At 43.4% G+C, this 20,648-nt stretch overlaps 1 protein-coding gene across 2 annotated transcripts in view; it reads right to left on the reverse strand.

Moving 5' to 3' along the window:
- B4GALT6 (beta-1,4-galactosyltransferase 6) overlaps positions 1 to 20,648 on the reverse strand; it is a 68,086-nt gene that overhangs the window by 20,356 nt on the left and 27,082 nt on the right. The window contains exons 3-4 of one of the 2 annotated variants that reach the window (XM_043558536.1): positions 17,327 to 17,440; positions 343 to 467 (exon numbers count right to left, since the gene is read on the reverse strand). In XM_043558536.1, the coding sequence (XP_043414471.1) occupies positions 343 to 467; positions 17,327 to 17,440 (239 nt within the window). Of the gene's footprint in view, positions 1 to 342; positions 468 to 17,326; positions 17,441 to 20,648 lie in introns of those variants that run through there. The other variant, XM_043558537.1, reaches the window with a different exon arrangement.

The following is a 20,648-nucleotide window of genomic DNA, read 5'->3' on the forward strand; positions in this document are numbered from 1 at the left end:
GCAGCAGGAGGCAGAAAAGTCAGAGCCTCTGCCCATTCCAAACAGAATGGTGACCAAAAAATCTGTTTTCCAAGCCAATCTCAAATGAGGCATTTACTACCAGGATCTCCAAGAGACAACGCACGAGCACATATTTTGTATATACGCAGAGGTGTGGTTACAGCCTTCCCAGGCAACACTATTAAATCCTATCTGAACTGTCAATACCTATACATTAAATACAAAAATTCTGTTGCCTTACATTTTCAAGACAAATATATTTCACTACATATTCTGAATCAAGCACACTTTTCCTCAAATGCACAGTAACAATTATATTACTTATGAAAAAATTTACCTCACCTTCCATCTGGGTTTACAGTCTTTAGGCCTCCAGTGACCTCCTGGCTCAATATCTAAATCCTTGGAGAAGAGTTGATGAATTTCATCAAAACTGATTTCACTTACATTGACATTGAGGAATCCCCCTAGAAGGTCAAACACGTGAAGAATTGTTTTAATACGAAGCAAGACAAACAACAATCGGTAGGGCTGATGGCATAACTTAGTTGCCAGGACAGTACAGTTTATTCCTGTTATCACCACATAACTGTTAGTATCATTCCCTTTCAGTTTTAGTTTGGATGATAAATTATAAAATCACTCCACTATCTTTGGTAAATCAGCCAAAGATAAGAGAAATCAAATTGTTTAATACAGCAAATATTTTTAATATTCTTTGGGAAACGTTTGCACGTCATTACAGATTAGCTTATTATTGTAATTTGACAATTTAGTCACATATTTTAAAACTACTTTTAATTTCCACATAGTCAACCTAGGTAGCACGAGAGCACAGTCTGTAAGTGTTAATTAAGCGGTTAGATTGGCAGGAAACCGCCAAATCCTACCTTCTGTGTACTGGGGACACTATTTAACTTCTCTGTGCCTCAGCCTCCTTCTTTGCAAAAGCAGATGGTAACACCTGCCTCCCCGTGTGGTTGTGTCCACTAGATGAAACAGTGCCATGAGAAGGATCAAGCAACAGCATCAACCACAAAGGTACACACTCAATATACGTTAGCTGTTCCTACTGCCCACTACTGACATTTCTTAAGAGAGAGAATTTGCAAACACAACTTCAGCTATTTATATTTTTAGCACCTACCCAGTACCCCCTTGATTTGCAAAACTGGAAAACTACAGGCTTTTAAGATATTCCTGGCCTACCAGGCACTCACTTTCTGAGTTAACAAATATATTACTGGAGGTGTTTTTACTACTAGCTTTTCTGTTGTGTACCACTGAAATGACAAATGACTCAGGTGGAAAGTCATTTCCATTAACTCAGTCGGAAACAGAACTGAGAACTAACAGAACTAAGTTAGGTCTAACCTCTTCATCTCATAAAATACATACCAACAAATGAGGTTTCCCATTTCAGGTCGTCTGAGCCTGACTGGCCATGACTCCACATAGAAAACCTTCAATTCCTCTTTGAGAGAGCCCTCTCCTTTCCTCCTGTCATTCTGTATCCTAAGGTTTCACAACTGCGTCTCTTCCCCTCCCTCCCTTCCTCCTAACTAGGCAGGAGTATCAGTAGCTTCCATTAAACACTCAGGCATGCCAGCGAGAAGCATTGTAAAAACCAGATGCCAGGCGTCTGGGCGGCTCAGCCGGTTAAGCATTTGACTCTTGTTTTTGGCTCAGGTCTGATCTAGCGGTTTTGTGAGTTCGAGCCTCGGCGTCGGGCTCTGCGCTGACAGTGCAGAGCCTGCTTGGGATCCTCTCTCTCTCTCTGCCCCTCCCCACTCATGCTGTCTCTCTCTCAAAATAAATAAACTTAAAAAAAATTTAAAAATAAAAATAAAATAAAATACAAATGTCTACATTTCAAAGGGTAAGCTGGGGGAGAAAAGTGCAACCTTCTAACGTCTGCCAGTTCTCTTGACTACGTCTGTGGCCTTTTACCCTGCCTTTTGGGTGGTAAGATATGCAAAGTAGCTAATCTTAGAAAGATGAGGCTCACCTAAAAGGAAAGAGTAACGTATGAACTCAAAGAGAAAGGGGAGGTCACAGCATAAGACTGATCAATATAAGTACCAGCTTAGCTGACAAAGACTGAATCTACCACTGTAATCAAATAAAATTCACACAAGTAAATCTAATGCACTTAATGGTATGCATGATTGCTAAAATGATAGTCATTATAAATAATAGGCAGTTCATATGAGTAACTGAGGCTGGTATTCTATATGCACTGTTAAACCAATTTTTTTGGCCTTTTTTCCAGCTTGACTGCTTTAACAGCTGTAATCATCATTACTGTCAGCAGGGTCCTCCAGTCTCATTTGCTGTTGCGTTTTCATCTCAAACACACACACACTGGCAAACGAAGAGGCAAGTCTTACGTCTCTCTCCTCAATGGGCAGGGCCTCCGGTGCCCACCACTTAACCATCTCTAATGCACGAGGCATCCAGAGTCCAACCTCCCTTCTGCCTGCCCCCCACGCACCGTCCTCAGAGGCCCTCAGCTGCCTTCCTATGTGCTTGCTGCTCTTTCCTCTGAAATCTTAATCTCATACTGGCTGAAGGCCAAAGACAACCCAGTGGCATGAAGTTGTCATGCCAGTGGTCACAGCAACAGTACTATTTGGGGGGTGAGGGGGGACGGATGGTAAGGGACAGGCCTCCAAGATAGGATGGCCACCACTGGGAACAGTAAAAGCATGATCCGAAAGAGGAGAGGAAGAAGAGGCACAAAATTAGTGGGGTGGGGTGCGATGAGACAAACAACTCTTTTTTCTGAGCTGCTACCTCGGCATTTCAAACTATGATAACCATACTCACACCCAGAGTCTCACCATTGAGATAAGAATGCAACTTTAGGATTCCTGCCATCACTTCCTCCTTTGCTTTTCCCCAGGGCACCTTTTAAAATAATCACTTAGAGTTAAGCCCACCAAAAAGTTAAGTGACCTCTGCCCCAACCACCCTGTAAGTGATAGTTGCTCTCTCTCCTGCTCATTCAACCTGGAACAGAGGACTGCCCTTCCCCCAGCTCACCGAGCCCCCTTGCTTCTGGGATCTGGAAGTAATTAAATCTTGTGACTCGACTTCCTTTGTGTGGGTGTGCTGAAACTCTAACTCCAGTCAAAATGACTCCCTGGGTTTCATTTCCCCAAAGTGGGAGCTCAGATGCTGAGGGAGCGCCTGCCTGCCCCATGTGGGTGGCATCTGGGTATTCTTAATTCAATATACCAGTTCTGCTTCTCAACACAACCGGTGATAATGATGGGATTGTGGGTGCAGTGTGTACCCCCATACAATGCCCTGGAGCTACAAATGGCTTACTAACTTCCTCTCCCAGACCACTCAGTCTCCCTGGGAAGGAACCCACTGCTTGCTTGCAGTCTGTGGCACTGTTTTTGCACCGCTGCGTACTGTTCACAAATCCCCACCCTAAATTGTCGATGCAGTGAAAGGCAGACTCCCCTGAAAAGCTGACCACCAGCAGGCTCCAGTCAGCAGTAGGTGTGTTTCCCACTAGTCCCTAAACAAGTCCCTGCTGTGTGTCAGGTCTGGAGGTAATCTGCAATACTCACATGCAAGAGTCCCAGCACCGGGCCAAGGTGAGCTAGCGGAAATAGCAGGACCCTGCCGACTTTCCCCAGGCAGGGACAGTGGACAGGGCAGGGCAGTGGCAGGGACACAGAAGGGAGTTCTTTTAGATTAGTGCCACAGGTATGGCCGGCTGCTGGGCCCACGCTGTTGGTGGCTGGGACTAGGGTGTTGAGCTTGGAAAGCCAGCCCTAACACATGAGAGAGGTGACTCTACCAGGGGCATCACAGACCTCTGGGTGGACACAATGCTGAGGTCAACAACCTCCTATGCTGCCACAATGCTTGCTGCTGTCGCAAATCACCCCCCAACCCCATGGGATGTCAGGAGTCCCATCCTTGGTGTGGTACAGCAGGACACATTCTCGCTACAAAAGCAGGGCCCCTGAACACATGGTACCGGCTCCTCCCAAGTTCCCAGTGGAGGTTGAAAAACCACTAGACATTTGTAAGACCCCTGCTCAGGTGGCCTGTTCATTACCGAACAGCATGGCATATCAACACGCCTAATCACCGGTGCTACGTTCCTGCGGCTTGGGAGCTTTCCCCAGTACCTCAGCTACTGCTGCACTGGTGGAGGGGAACCCCGACCACTTGGAGGGTTGGTTGGAACAACCTAGAAAGGCAGGTGTGGCAGCACGAGTCCGGGAAGAGGCAACCTCCATCCCAGGTGTCCCCTGTCGCTATCCTTCCAACCAAAACGCCCAACCACCAGGGTGAAAAGAAATGGAGACAAGTTAATTATACAGAATAGAAATGCAAGGGTTTTCTAGAAAAATCTGCCCATAGGAAGGGGGAGAAGGGTGCAAATTGGCTCTTACAGGTCTTTGGAACTGGCTCTGAACTGTTGGTTACAGTGGCTGAGATGCGTGCCCTGGCCAGACTGGCCAAAGTCCTCAAAATTCATAACTTGAACCAAAAAAACAACCCAAGGTATTGAGGGCCTATTTTATTACAGACACCCTGGAGGAGCCTCTGGACTTGTCACTACAGCGACAGTACTCCCAAATGCGTCGAGCCACCAGGGCAGGAGATGCAGACAAAAACAGGAATAGACTCTCAGGAAGAGACCTCCCCCACAAGCCTCCGGAGTCCACAGAGATGAGAGGAAGAAGCTGCCTCACCGGATGTGTGTTTCTATGGCTTGGCACCAGGCCCGTCCGTCCATCACAGTTATTACAGCTCGGGTTCCCTGCACGTAGACAAGCCTAGATGAAGCATGCCTCCACTTATATAAAATTGGGATGGGCTAATGGGCATGCTTCCACGGACCCCCTTGGCCACTTCCAACCCAGAGGGTGCCCTCGGGGCCCGAATCTAAGGAGTTCTTCTTAAAGCACCCCCACCCAATTATAAGGCCATACTGTTACAATTCACAGCAATGTTAGATATGGCAAAATAGGCATTAGACCACATTAATGCTATAGCTAGACATTAAAAAGATAATTTTCCTGAAGCCCAAATCTTGTTTGCCAGTAAAGGCAAATGGCCCCTCTCCCCCCTTCAGCCAGGAACCCAACAGAGGGCCCCCAGAGATATTAGGGCTTCCAGGCCCCTTCTCAGTCCCCATGGAGGAGTGGCACCTCAACTCAGCTCACTTTCTCATTAGATGACCAAAGGTCCCTCTGTGTGAGTGGTTCTGGAGATCACGGGCCCCTAATCCAGGACAGCTCAAATACAAGCTGGAAGCCTTTGCTCAGGCACTGTGGGCTCTTCAAGAGACCACCGGCCCACCTTGAAGGCAAATGTCATTACCGCTTGGAATGTCCCAGCCCTGGTACCAGGATCTGGGCTCCCAAACTCTGACCTCTGAGAGTAGAAGCTGCCAAGGCCTCTGCCCTAGGGACCCAGCAACTCCCCAGAGCTTGTCTCTCTTCTGGAAGGGACAATTACCCATACAGTTCCCTAATTATCCACTAGGACACACAAAATAGACAATCCTCCTATTCAAGTCTTCTGACAGTCTTAAATATTTTTTATACGATAGGCAGAAATCACAGCTTATTTCGAGGGCTGCTAGAATTGCCAGACATCTTACCAGGCTCAACAAAGGCTGTTCCCGAGTTAGTGGCCTACGAAGCTAATATATTGATCCTGCCCCCATCTGACCAGCAAAAGGCTCTCCCTGTACGCCCCTGTGGCTTGCCTGACCTCTGTCCATGGTGCTCAACTGCTCTCATGCAGGACATTTTGCAGTACATTATGTGATGCTTGGCAGGAGCCCCCAGTGCCTTTTATAATCCTCCGTATCTGCCCAGGAACCAACACCACATGGATGCTTATGATCTACACCCTGTCCCAAGGAGAACCACCCCTGTGGCCTTGGGCCTCAATGCCCAACCATCCAGGAGGGGCTTCCAACTTACTTTAGATTCCCTGATTAAGCAGTTAGTGTCCACTGTGGGTCCAATGCCCTGGGGCTGTCATAGATACATGGCTCTCCATATGTGCACTTCTTCCCTCAACCTCCAATGCATTTGCCTCCGCGCCAGCCCCCACGAGTCCTATCTATTCCTACCAGTGTACTTCAGTCTCCCTGGAGCTACCCTTACACATCGCTGAACAGGACCCCCCAATCCGTATATCTGCCCCCTCACGTGAAAAGCATACAGTATTCAACTCCATTATATTGGGCACAGGTCTGCTGTTATCCCTCACTGGGACTGAGCTAGCTGCCACCCCACTAGGCACACGACAACAAATTATTAAGATAAACAGCAACCTGTCAGCCACCCTGCCAAACACACTGGACTGTTACACCAAAGCCCAGCCCTGATGCAGCAGACAGTTTTGGATAACCGTTTAGTTTTAGATTATCTACTGGCCAGGGAAGAAGCTATATGTGCTGTAAAGGGCCCATCTGCTGCATGAATATTAATAATTCTGGAAACATTCAGACACATTTACAAAAGATAGCCCAACAGGTATATGTATTCCATCATCTTACCCAAGTTTTTAAACAAATACCTACCTTAACCTTATCCAAGGGCTTTGGTTTATTTTCTTGGCTGGACCTCAACAAATGGAGAGGGTCATTACCAACAGCATTTCCAATTGTTGTCTATAGATATTGCTGACTGGCATTTTTGCTGTGCTTAAGTGCTTCATGTGCTGGGTGATCAAAACCCTGCCAGTGGCTTATAATACCTCCACCGTTCAGATAGTGCCTATGATTTTCCCTAAAGATTAATGCCTAGGCATCACGGGGTCAGTTGTGATGAGAAAAACAACTATTGTTCTTCTGCAAAAACAACTTTGTTTTTCTGAGTTGCTGCCTAGGCATTTCACACTATGATAACCCTGCTCACACCCAGAGTCTGTCACTTAGATAAGGACTTGAGTCTAGGATTTCCGCCATAAATTTCTTTTTTGCTTTTGCCAGGGCATCTTTTAAAATAATCACTTAGAGTTAAGCCCACCAAAAAGTTAAGTGACCTCTGTCCCATCCTATAAGTGATAGGTGCCGGCTACCTTTCTCTATCTCCTGCTCATTCAACCTGGAACAGAAGACTGCCCTTCCCCCAGCTCACTGAGCCCCCCTGCTTCTGGGATCTGTAATTAAACCCTATGACTCTGTTTCCTGTGAGTGGGTGTACTGAAACTGTAACTCCAATCAAAATGACTGCCTGAATTTCATTTCCCCAAAAGTGGGAGCTCAGATGCTGAGGGACTACCTGCCTACCCCATGTGAATGGCTTGTGTTAACCTCATCCAGCGGGTCATAATCTGCATATTCCTTTTTTTTTTTAATGTTTACTTATTTATTTGAGAGAGAGAGAGAGAGAGAGAGAGAGAGAGAGAATTCCAAGCAAGCTCCATGCTGTCAGCACAGAGCCCAATGTGGGGCTCAATCCCACGAACCCTGAGATCATGATCTGAGCTGAGATCAAGAATTGGATGCTTAAATGACTGAGCCACTCAGGCGCCCCTAATCTGCATATTCTTAATTCAATACACCAGCTCACTTCTCAACACAAGGTGTTAGGGGAAAGATGCCATGCACAGAAAGTGAAGGGAAAAGGGAACATTAGAGAGAATGGCCAGGAAGAGGCACGAAGCAGAAGAACTACTGGTGACATGGTTTCCAAACGATCCTCAGTAGAAAAACATCTCTCAGGGAGGACTTGGGGTCCTCCCACCATTGCACCCACTGAAGTGACTGTCACCTCCTTTACATACTGGATGTCCCCTTCAGGTTTCACTCAAAGAAGCATTCCAGTGCTTTAAAACCAGAAGAGGATAAAACTTTCTCTACGTGTAAAAAAGTAAGCAATCAGCCAGACTAGCCCCCCTCTATTTCACTTGTTGAGATGCCAAGGGCAACTGAAGAAAAAGGACCCGCTGCACTCCACAGAGAACCCCCAATCTTCACTCAGCACCTGTGCTAACCTGAGCTTTTCCAGTGAGAACGTATGCTCTCTCCCCAATTAGAAATAAAAAAGTCAGGGCGCCTGGGTGGCTCAGTCGGTTAAGCGGTTTAGCGTCCAACTCTTGATTTCGACTGAGGTCATGATCTCGCAGTTCATGGGATCGAGCCCCATGTCGGGCTCTGCATTGGCAGCATGGGGCCTACTTGGGATTCTCTCTCTCTCCCTCTCCTCTGCCCCACCCCTACACACGCTTTCTCTCCCTGTCTCTCAAAACAAATAAACATTTTTAAAAAAATAAAAAAGAAATTAAAAAGTCAAAAATATAGTCTCTGAAATCAATTTATCCAGCAGTGCCACCAATCAGCACACAAGTGTAAATAACATAATCTATCAAATCTTGATTTTCACTATTTGGAAGGTGGAACTGGATGGAGTTAAAAGGAAAGAGCAGAACTCGGTGCCTGAATAGAATCGGGGCTGCCAGTTCACGAGAGGGTCAGGTCAAGTGGAAGAACAAAAAAAAGTCAGTTGTAAGCTACCCATCAGTCCTGTCAACAAAGCCTGATGCCAAACTACTTCTGTTATGTGTTGAGAAAAACTTAGTTGCATCATTGGTTATATATGGTATTTACTATAATTTTCTAATGCTGAATTAGCAAGACATGTGATAATGCCACCCAACCTAAATGGGTCTGGGGTCCGTTAGGTGTGTGCAGGCCCAAACCACATGCTCATGGTAGTGTGGACTATAACATATCACATGACATGACTTAGGATATTACTTTTTCTATTAAAACATAATTCTTAAAATAATAGTCAATGCATATGAATTACCTATATTTACATTTTCTTACATTTCAAGTAAAATGTAAGGCATATTATCTCTAGCCAGAGAGTTGCTTTCTCTAAAAATCCACAGCTTCCTGTGACTGAGTTCAGGGCCTATATCTATTTTTTGGTATCTAAAGCCTAATTCTGGATACTCTGATTTTTATCACCACTTTGCCTTCAGGGTTTCAAATGTGCACAACCCAAAGATCTGATTGACAGTGTTGAGAAAGACATGAATTTCCCAAAGAAATATCCCATCGGGTGAATTCCTCTCCAAAGTCAAAAAATGGATTTTTATGTTAAGATACACATTCTCTCCCCCTGGGCTGCTGCCTGAGCACACACAGCTCAAGGCTAAACGGCTACATCAGGCATCACCCCCCCCCCCCCCCCAGTCACCCACTGCCTCCTTTGAGGCCAACACTAGAAACTGCCTATTCCCAATAGGGAACTACTTAGGCTTCTCAACTTCTGGAATGTTATGCCTACTTACACACACGGTTTCTTACTCAACTACTCCTGAAGTGACCAAATCTAAGTATTCTAAACATAGAGTGGTTTTTAGCCACACATCACCAATGCGAAGTGCAATGCCTGGACACTGGATGGATGGATGGATGGATGGATGGATGGATGAATGGGTAGGAATGGCAAAGCTGGCCATGTCCAATCTTGTCTCACCTCTCTTTCTGCTTCCTTCCTACTTTATTTCCACCCCTTGGCTCTACCAGGTACTAAAATATGCCTGTAAGCCATTTGTGCAACAGGTGGCCCACACGTAAATGACCCAAAAAAACAGCCTCCATACAGCCCAAGTTCTCATCTCCTAATCCTGGTCACAACACACAGCTCTTAACACCCAATTTCTTCCCTTGCTTATAGTTTTCTCTCACTTTACTCTGAATGACTACCTGAACCTCCAGTTAACAGTCTTTGCTTTTTGTCCTCACCTTTCCCTCATAAACCACCCAATGAACCTTTGGTCCCCCCTTGAAAGCCCTGCAGCCTTTATCACGTCTTCCACACTGTTTTCTTAGTCCCCAGCTATTGATAAACTGACCATCTCCTTTAGTGTCATAATCCACAACTATTATTGTATTTCCTCAACTCTGAGATATGCACTGACTTATGTTTTCGCATCCTGACACAGGGACACACCCTACAATGTGTGCATTTAATGTACTGCTTCTTTCTTGTTCCCAAAAAGCTGTTATGAAATTTATAATGTATCTTGTCAAGAAAATATGGTATATCATATGCTCCTCCCGTGATTTCAAATGTTTCCTGGAACCATTTCATTGCCAAGAAGCTTCCATATACTGTACTTCAGTGTCTTCCCTAGAATACCACCCTACTCCTCATCTTAAATGAAAAAGTGTTCTCCCTTTCAAACTGTGCCAAATGCTTGCTTTCCTAGGTCTAGTCTTGGAGCCGGGGATAAAAGAAAGTATTCTGCAGACTTACAGCTACACTCTACAAACACACACAAACACACACACACACACACACACACACACACACACACACACACACACTTACTTCCTTCTTTCATGAATTCATCTCCTTTGAAGTTTGTGATTTTTAATTGTACCACCTTCAAATATCCAGCCTTGTTTACTGACCAGGAAGTACTCTCCCCTCCCCTGTATATCTTTCTCTTTCTTTCTTTCTTTCTTTCTTTCTTTCTTTCTTTCTTTCTTCCTTTCTTTCTTTTTTATTTATTTAGTACATCATCCTTATAAACTCTGATCTGTATTCATACCTTAAGCATCACCATTACCTAGGAGGACTGGCAGTGTCAGAATTGAAAGCCAGTCAGCTCTGGGTTAAATTTCTCTCTGCTATATCCTCATTTGCCCGGTCTATCTGGTCTTCTAATAAGCAGCTCAGTAATTTTGGTCATGTGGCTAAGAATCACGAGGCATAGCTGTTTAGAATGAAGGTTACTGGACCCATTCTCAAAGCTCCTATGTCAGTAGACACCCCTGAATCATGTTTGTGGCCACACAGCTGGACATGAACACATTTCAGTTGCGGGAACTGCCCACCACTGAGTCCCGCCTTCCTGGCCAACCTCTCATATGTATATGGCCTCCCACTTTATCAGGAACACTGAATAGGCATGAACCCCCTTAATTTTCTCCACCTCATCTCCCAATGAACTATATACACTCTTGCCTCAGGGGAGAAGAGGTTCTTGCTTTCCAAGGCTAATTCCTTGACTTGAACCTACTTCTGTTTCCTGTAAACTTCTCCAGAATCTGGCTCCATGGATACTTCCCTTCTGCTTCCTTATATTTACCATCTCAAGAGCCTCTCTGGAATTCCCCAAAACTTGCTCAAGTCCGTATCTTCCTAAAGGGTTCTTCCCTTGCCCCCACCTCCTCCAGATACCCTCCTCCATTCTACTTCCCTTTCCCACCACACTTTTTTTTTAACCAACAAGTTTTAATATCCCTCTGAGTCACTTCTCTGGACAGTGTCTTTTGCACCCTACCCTACCCCTCTACTGAGACTGCATTTGGTGTCGCCTCTGTTTTCTCTATGCCACACTCAATGGCTTGTCACAGGTCTTCATTCCATCTGCTTTAAGGTATGTCACAAGACAGAACATTCTCTCCTCAACACTGTGTCCTCATTAGCCTCTGGGACACTGCTCCCTGACTCCTTCATGTCCCTGACAGTTCTCTCTTCTGCTACTGACTACCCGTTGCCCCCACAAGTGCCAATATTCTCCAGGGACCCACCCTTAGCATTCCCGTCTCACTTCCTCTGTTTCTAGCCCAGATCTCTCTGATGAAATACAGGCCCCAAATTAACTCTCCTGAGCTTTAAACAAGGCCCAAGCCTAACTTCCTCATTAACTTCCTTATTCTCCAAATGTGATGTTTATCCTCCATTACTTGTTTCAGTTAGCAATCACCAAGCCAGAAACTTGCTCATTAACCCTGATCCCATGGTTGGCCACCACATCTAGCCGATGGCACCCCTAGAGCTTCTTTTTGGTGCCTTGTCCTCTCTCCAGTGCCACAGCCTCGGCATATGCTCTTGTCATTCCTCTTGGCCCAGGCAGAAAGCTCCTTGCTGGTCTTCCAGGTTCTAGTATTTTCCCATTTTCATCCATTTTTCCACTTCTCATCAGAATAATCTTTCTGAATACCAACTTAGTCACACTATTCATCTGCTTAAAGCAGTGGTCTTTGTTCATTTTGTTTTATCCTTTTTTGCCCCAGACCCTTTGAAAACTGCACACTCATCCTAGAGATAGGCACACAGGCCACAAATCAACCCTTTGCATATATGCTCAAGGGCCCTGCTCCCTCTGAGGCCTATCTCATGGATGCCCAGGGACTCCTGGAACCCTCATGGCCCTCAAGGCCCCTCCCCTCCCTGTCCAGCCTCACTTCCCAACCTGGTCACAGCAGACCACCCTCCATTCTCACAGAACCCTTCAGGCTCTGACACTGTTACCTCAGCTACTAGTGAACTATCTTGTAAGAGCCAATTACAATGTCCCCTCTCACTGACATCTCCCTTTTCCTTTTCGAATGAACCATAGGTTCCCTTTCATCACATAAGAACCCATTCATAGTGAGGACACTGCTTTTCTGTGAGCGTGTTACCTGCTCTGGCTGTTAGACACAGGGCCATTCAGCTTCGTGTCTCCTCTGCCTGCCCCTGTGAACAACCCAAGGCCACTACATGTACAGCCACGGTTTACTCGAAAATGGCTCCCATCTCTTTTTACAGTACACATGTGCATGATGGTTTGTCATAGTACATATTCTTTGAGCTTCTCTGAAGTGTACTTATCTTGTCCCTTTCTCCTGATTTTCATTTGAGTTATTGAAATTCATCTCAAAAAGTCCTTATAGCTTTTGTTATATTCCTAAATCTAGCAACTATAACAATTACCAAGGTTAAACCATAAAGGGAAATATTCCACAAACAGTAAGGACAAAATATATGAAAGTTACTGGAAATGTATTCTATTCAAAGAATTAAGAGATAGGGGCGCCTGGGTGGTGCAGTCGGTTAAGCGTCCGACTTCAGCCAGGTCACGATCTCGCGGTCCATGAGTTCGAGCCCCGCGTCAGGCTCTGGGCTGATGGCTCGGAGCCTGGAGCCTGTTTCCGATTCTGTGTCTCCCTCTCTCTCTGCCTCTCCCCTGTTCATGCTCTGTCTCTCTCTGTCCCAAAAATAAATTAAAAAAACATTGAAAAAAAAAAAAAAAAAAAAGAATTAAGAGATAGGAAAACTCCAGGCAAGTCTACCTTCATTTTAATGCAAAGTACACAAATGACATTTTCCCCACTCTGCTTCACTCACAAAAATCAAACCATCCACGCTAAGCGCTTGTTATTTTTTAGGTCTGGAAAAAGTGAAATTTCTACTTTACTTTGTTAGCAAGGAGAGTCTCACATAAATTTAAGAAAGCTGAAAATGGATTAGCCCTCTGGAGGATCTATAAATACTAACAGTGACAAAGAAGTCACTCATATTGTATAAATAACACACATTAAAACAGATTTTACAGGGGCGCCTAGGTGGCTCAGTTGGTTAAGCGTCTGACTTTGGCTCAGGTCATGATCTCATGATCTTTGAGTTCAAGGCCCGCATCGGGCTCTGTGCTGACAGCTCAGCCTGGAGCCTGCTTCAGATCCTGTGTCTCCCTCTCTCTCTGCCCCTCCCCCACTCATGCTCTGTCTCTCTCTGTCTCAGAAATAAACAAACATTAAAAAAAAATTATAAAATAGATTTTATGGTATAATTGACTGAATGTAAAATATTGCTGAAATCCATGAAATCCATTTTATCTAAATTCCAACTGGAAAAGCCACAAGTTTATCTCTATGGTAATCCAGTGCTGGCAGTCCCATTGCTCCACTAGAGAAAAATAAAAAAGAAGCTACAGCTAGATAATCAAACGCACCAATGTTAAGCCTCAACTTCACTTTTGGTGAAAATTACAGGAAAATTAAGTATCATTCATACTTGGACAGTTTTCATCAAAGTAGATCTTCTCCCTACACGGACTTCGTTTAACTATTATTTAGGGAGATACTGCATTCAATTATTTTGTGCGATATTATAAAAAGATTTTACACTTAGGTATTTTGGTATGCCATTCTCTATTATCAATGGGAAATAATCCTGTGAACTTAAAAAAAAAAATAGGGATACATAGCTAAGTACAAAACCCCTTAACTCCACCCATTTCTCCCAGGTTTCTCATTCCCTTGATCATCACAATGTGTAGCTCCATCAAAGCAGTGAGGAAGAAAGAGAATATCAAACTAATGTCTATCAAGCTTAAAGCACTGCACTTCTTTTTATCCTTGCAACACTGTGAAGTTGATACAATACTCCCTAGTTTACAGATAGGTAAAGTGAGGCTCTATTTTGCAGAGGTCACATGACTCAGTGAAGGGGCTCTCCTGGATGGCTCAAGTAAGGCCCTCTTGGAAGAAGCCTCATTATATTGGCTGTTCCCACGGCCCCGTTCTAAGTAGTTATTTGTACATGACCAATCTTCTAACTACAACATGGGGGTGGTGCTGGACCCAAAGCCAGCAGCCCATGAGGAGGCCTTCTGTGAAAAGGTGGCTCGCCCAACCAGTGTGATCCTCTCTTGTGAAGAAGACTCTGACGGAAGCAGTGATAAGGAGCAGTAGCAGCAGGACATTCAGTGACAGGGCAGTGAGTGCGCAGCAGGCCTGACAGAGTCTCTCCAGCACCACGACAGGGACATTTACAAGTTCTGGGCTGGAGGAGAGCAGTGCTAGTAGGAAGGCCTGGCAGGCAGATGCTTTTAAACAGAGTTTAATTAGTACCCATAAAGCAGTAATTAAGAAAATGGCAACTAAACTGAGAACAGAAAGATTTCCTAAGACTGTAAACCCTTGAATATGCAAATTATGAAAATGAAATTATTGTAATCAATATTTCAACAGAACATTACTTAGTGGTTTCAGTACTGCACAGACAAAAACATTCATTTTTAGAAAACCAGGGCTATAATAACAAAGTAATGACAAATACACGGCCACAAAAATCATAGCTTCATTCTCTATTATAAGACAGCAAAGGGACAGGAAGATTCGAGTCAAGTGAGAATCTTTTTTAAAATACCCATGCCCCCTGTCAGATTAATAAAATCACTTAGAGGTTGGGACCAAGAATCACAAAAGTTCCTCAGGCCTGATATAGCCTACTCTAGGCTGGTGGCTAGAGTAGGACGTACTCTAGATTGGTGGCTCTCAAAGTGTGGCCCAAGGATCACCAGCACCCAGGAACCTGTTAGGAATGAAAATTCTCAGACCCCACTCAAGATGTATGGAGTCTGAAACTCCAAATGTGGAGCACAGCAACTTGAATTTTAAGATTATCCAGCTGATTCTGATGCACACCCAAATTTGAGACCCATGGCCTTAGATGACATTGAAAGGGGACTCTTGATTGTAAATATATAATTTCAATAATTTACCAACGATAAACTTTCAGTTTATAAATATGATAGGCAAAGGCCAATTTCTTCAAGAAAGAATACTTATGTAAAGACATAAAAAACACATTTTGATACCGAGTGCTTTAGAACCCAAGGATAAATAAGGATATTTATTCAAAAGGATATTTATTTAATTTTTTAATTACATAAAAATCAACATATAAGCTTATCTGTACAGAGCATGCTTAAAATTGGGGGAGGGGAAACATACAAAGAAAAAAATGCCAAAATGATAGCCCTGCAGCTTCTGAGTGATTATAGTGGGCTATTTAATGATCATGTACTGTTTTCATAATTTTGAAAAAATATGTATTTTTAAAAATACATATTTTTAAAATACACCATCTTTGTTGCTATCTCATACACAAAAATTAAGTACAAAATGGTAAAACTATTAGAAGGAAATAAAAGAGTATTTGTACGGCCTTGGAGTAATATAGAAAGCTTTCTTGAGACAGAAAAAGCAAAAACTTTAACACGATTGATACACTTGAAAATATCGTAACTTTAAACTTCTATAAAACAGAAGATTCCATAAACAAAATGAAAAGACAAGCCAAGGACTGTGAAAAGCTGTTATACAATACATACAGCAGACAATAGGTCACTGTTGGAATATATGTAAAGAACTTCCATTAATCAGGACAAAAGCCCAATTAACCAATATGGAATCAATAAAGCACACAACTGAGTGAGTCACAGGAGAGAAAATTCAAAACCACTCACTAACCCATCAAAAGTTACTCAAACCCATTACTAATGAGAAAAGTGAAAATCCAAACAATGAGATGTCATTTTTTATCTAACAAATTAGAAAATATATTTTTATCACATTAGCAAAAATTTTAAAGTCTATCAATATCAAAATAGTTACATTCATGCTTTGATGTTGAGGATATAAACTGGTACAGCTCCAGGGCACCTGGGTGGTTCAGCTGGTTAAGCATCAGACTCTTGGTTTCGACTCAGGTCATGATCTCACAGTAAGTGGGATTGAGCCCCGCAATGGGCTCTGTGCTGACAACACAGGGCCTGCTTGGCATTCTCTCTCTCCCTCTCTCTCTGCCCTTCTCTGCTCACGTGCTCTCTGTCTCTCTCTCTCAAAAATAAATAAGCACTTGAAAAAAATGAAAATAAAAATAAAAATAAACTGGTACAGCTCCTTTGGTGCAAAACCAAGCCAGCCTATGTAGCAACTCCAGTTCTAGGGATGAACCCTCAAGCATATATGTACTACATGTAGAGAAATCTGTACCGTACTGCTCCCAATAACACTACTTTGTGATAGCAAAAAAGTGGAAACCATGTAAATTTCCATCAGCAGGGAAAAAGGTAAATGGAATGTAGTACCCTTATTCAAACATGTACAATACAGTAATTAAGGAAAATAAGTAGATCTATATGTATCAATGTGGATAGTTCTAAAAAAATTAAGGAAGGGCGCCTGGGTGGCTCAATCCGACTTTAGCTCAGGTCATGATCTCACGGTTGGTGAGTTTGAGCCCTGAATCGGGCTCTGTGCTGACAGCTCAGAGCCTGAAGCCTACTTCCAATTCTGTCTCCCTCTCTCTCTGCCCCTCCCCCACTCATGCTGGCTTGCTCTCTCTCTCTCTCTCTCAAAAATAAATATTTAAAAAAATTTTTTTTAATTAAGCAAATTCTAGAAATAATTGTAATCTTAAGACAATTTATATAAATTCTTAACACCTTTGAGACATTATAACTGTCTACCTATTTCTGTAAAAAAAAATTTTTAAATAACCTATAAGAACATATATCAAACTCACAATAGAGGTTGCTTCTGGGTAAGCGATAAGCTTTTTCTTCAACTTTTCAATCTCCCTCCCACCCCAAAAAAATGCTTTGTCCAAAAAAGAAATATCAAGTAACATGCTACATAACATGAACATTAGCACCCACAGTTAATGATCTGAGCATGGTGTGCTCAAACCATATGATTTGTATTACTTTATTATAACACAAGCAAACAGTTAAGTCAAAATTAGATGACACTTACGCATATAAGGCAGTTTTTCTGGGCAGGGGAGATATGGTGAATATGTGAAGTTTTCCGGAAGATATGTTGTTGTTTGAACAAGATAATCACTTGAATTATTGCCTTCAGGATAATCTTGGAGAGAGAGAAAAAAGTTACAACCAAAAAACTGCCTTTTGCTTTGCTCCTAGTACGAAATATGTCACTACCACTGTGAGAAGGCCTACAGTATGCAATCTACAGAAGTACTTAAAAGCAATTATCTACAAAGAACTAGAGAAAAGCAAACGCAGCTGCCGTGGCTACTCTCCCATTCACCCTTCACTGCTGCTAGAAAAGACCTCTCAGCATGATTTCCCAAGGGAACTGGGGAAAAGTCTAGAGAGCAGCCTGGCCAGATCTGTGCATACATACAGAGCAGGCTTATCTGTAACCATAGGAGAACACCTGCTCCCATCCCTCCCCCGGCTGAGCAAGATCAAAAGGGAATGTGAAAGTATACCAGGGAATCCTCTCCACCGTCAAATGGCCAAGGGTATCCTGGACAACCACACCGTCACAGCACAGTGCTTCTAGTAACCACGGAGCAGAGGGGTGGGAGTAATGTTTTCTCACCACCCCACACTTAAGAAACTGAGATTTACCACTCAAGTTACTTCTGTAATATGGTCCATTTTAAATCTTTTTTTTTTTAATTTTTTTTTAACGTTTATTTATTTTTGAGACAGAGAGAGAGCATGAACGGGGGAGGGGCAGAGAGAGAGGGAGACACAGAATCGGAAGCAGGCTCCAGGCTCTGAGCCATCAGCCCAGAGCCTGACGTGGGGCTCGAACTCACAGACCGAAAGATCGTGACCTGAGCTGAAGTAGGATGCTTAACCAACTGAGCCACCCAGGCGCCCCCCATTTTAAATCTTTAAATTACTCATTCCCAATAGCAGGTTGCAGTCCCTGGGGAGCTGTGAAGCTCTATCTCATGTTAGGTCCATTATTTTTAGATACTGCAAGTTATACAGCATACAGGGCACTAGTTAGGGTGCCACAGTCAAATGGTAAGTTCAAATCCTTGCTCCAAAATGCCCTAGCTTTGTGGCACAGGGCAAGACAATGTAGTTTCCCACCTGTGCCTACCTCATGTAGCCATTTTCAGGTTTCAGTTAGAGAAATGCTCAGAACAATCTGGAGCCCATATATATATTCACTGACTAGAGCTATGAGTGACTGGTTCAGAGATGTGCATGTGACTTAACCTGGGACAGTTAGAACCTTAGGAATTTTGAGCTTGGAACCAAAGAGATCATGTTTCGGCCCTTTCTGTAACAAGGTTCTGAGATTCAGGCCTGAGAACCATGACCTCTATGTAAAATGAGGCCAGTCTAAGAGAATGAGACCAACACGCAGTAAGAGACAAGACTCGGAAACAGCTGATCAAACTACTGTCTGTCTCCTAGGTCATAAACCGTGTCCCCACAGGAAATGAAGCTCTAGCAGACACTTTAGGAAAATGCAAAGATATTCTCTCAATCTCCAGTAATCTGCTCTGTTGAAAGAGTTATTCCTATCTGAACTGGTCTGCATGAAAAGAGAGAAGAAAGAGGAGAAGAGGCATGTGACTGCAAAAAGAGGCCTGTCAGTGACCAGCAAGCAAAAGGCGAAAGGTAAAAATCACATACCTCACTAAACTGGAAAAGCTAAACCCTCTCACTGTGGAAAAATGGTAGAATCCTGGCAGTTGAATATGAATTATATTAGAATAATCAAATACCAAACACCTGCATACTTTTTGCCTAACATAGATATTCACTCATCATCAAAATGAATTTGACAAGGGATGCAGCCCGGGCTCCAGGATGGCACTTCCGAGCAAAGAGACTCTCCCCACCCCCAGGCACACCTGCTGGACGGGACCCTGCAGAGGCTGCAAGAGGAGGTATAAGGGGATCTGGTACCAAGGAGAAGACAGAAGCTGGAGGAGAAGGTCCAATTCTAAAGGACTACATGGAAATCCCAGTTAGGAATTTGGCAGGGCACGGGGAAGGTTTTAAGGGAAGTGCATTTACTGCCAGGAAACCCCACGATAAGATGTACAACTGCTAAGGCCTATTCCACCAGGAAGCTGGAAAGCCCCAGCGACAGAATCCTCCCAATGCCCCTCTCCAGAGGAGCCCTGGAAAGCACTCAACAAAGAAAATCCTCCAACCCAAAGGGGAGGGGGCGTTTAGTGGACATTAATTGTTTTGTAAGCCCAGGGACACACCAAGAGCATTGAGACCACTCTAGCAGTCCACACCCTATATGTCCCCCATATATATCTGAATGATTTAAGATACTGAACATAAAACAAGTCTAAGTCCATTAAAGTTCTGATTCTTTCCTTAAGATGCTTTTTTTTTTTATTTTTTTTAACGTTTTTATTTATTTTTGAGACAGAGAGAGACAGAGCATGAACAGGGGAGGGTCAGAGAGAGAGAGGGAGACACAGAATCTGAAACAGGCTCCAGGCTCTGAGCTGTCAGCACAGAGCCCGACGCAGGGCTTGAACTCACGAACCGCGAGATCATGACCTGAGCCGAAGTCGGACGCTTAACCGACTGAGCCACCCAGGCACCCCTCAAGATGCTTTTTAAAAAATATATCCAGATATAGATCAAATTTCAAGTTATATTCAAAAAACTTTTCTTCATTTATGGGGACTCGTACTATAGTAGGCATTTACTATACACTATGCATTTGTAGGAGCTAAAAACAGCAGATAAATAAGGTTGTCCCTGGCCTTTATGTGTTCAGAAGATTCATTTTCTTATAATCCTGAGGCAGATAAATATTAACATTCTCAAAATTCCCAAGCAATTTCTTCATGTCATGTAGTTAACTTTAAATAAGAGTATTTTCTTATTGTGCATAATTTATTATTTCTTGTTACTAATGTCTGGCTCCTTCTTTTAGCCACATGCTATGATTCTATAAATCTACATCCAACTCACAGAAGTTATAAGCTCTCTAGACATTTCTGTAAAACAAACTGTTAACGATAGCTCCCCCTGGGAAGCCTGGTGGCAACAGGAGGTCTGGAGGATTGTTTCACTTTTTATTTTAGTGCTAGAATGACTGAGTCTTTTGCAAAGTACCCTTGCATCATTTTTTAAAGAACCATTAAAAATAAAACAAACCTCAAAGACACACAACAGGAATATATTCACTTCCTTTAAACACAAAGTTTTGGAGCTAAACATGTTATTCTTGGCCACATCATCACAAATGATCATAAGGGTCTCAACTCATTGCCAGACTTACAGAAAAGTCTCCACACCCCTTGAGTACTGCGTCCAGTGGGACTTATGTC

Source organism: Prionailurus bengalensis, chromosome D3 (genome assembly GCF_016509475.1).
Source record: "Prionailurus bengalensis isolate Pbe53 chromosome D3, Fcat_Pben_1.1_paternal_pri, whole genome shotgun sequence".
NCBI classification, from domain to species: Eukaryota; Metazoa; Chordata; class Mammalia; order Carnivora; family Felidae; genus Prionailurus; species Prionailurus bengalensis.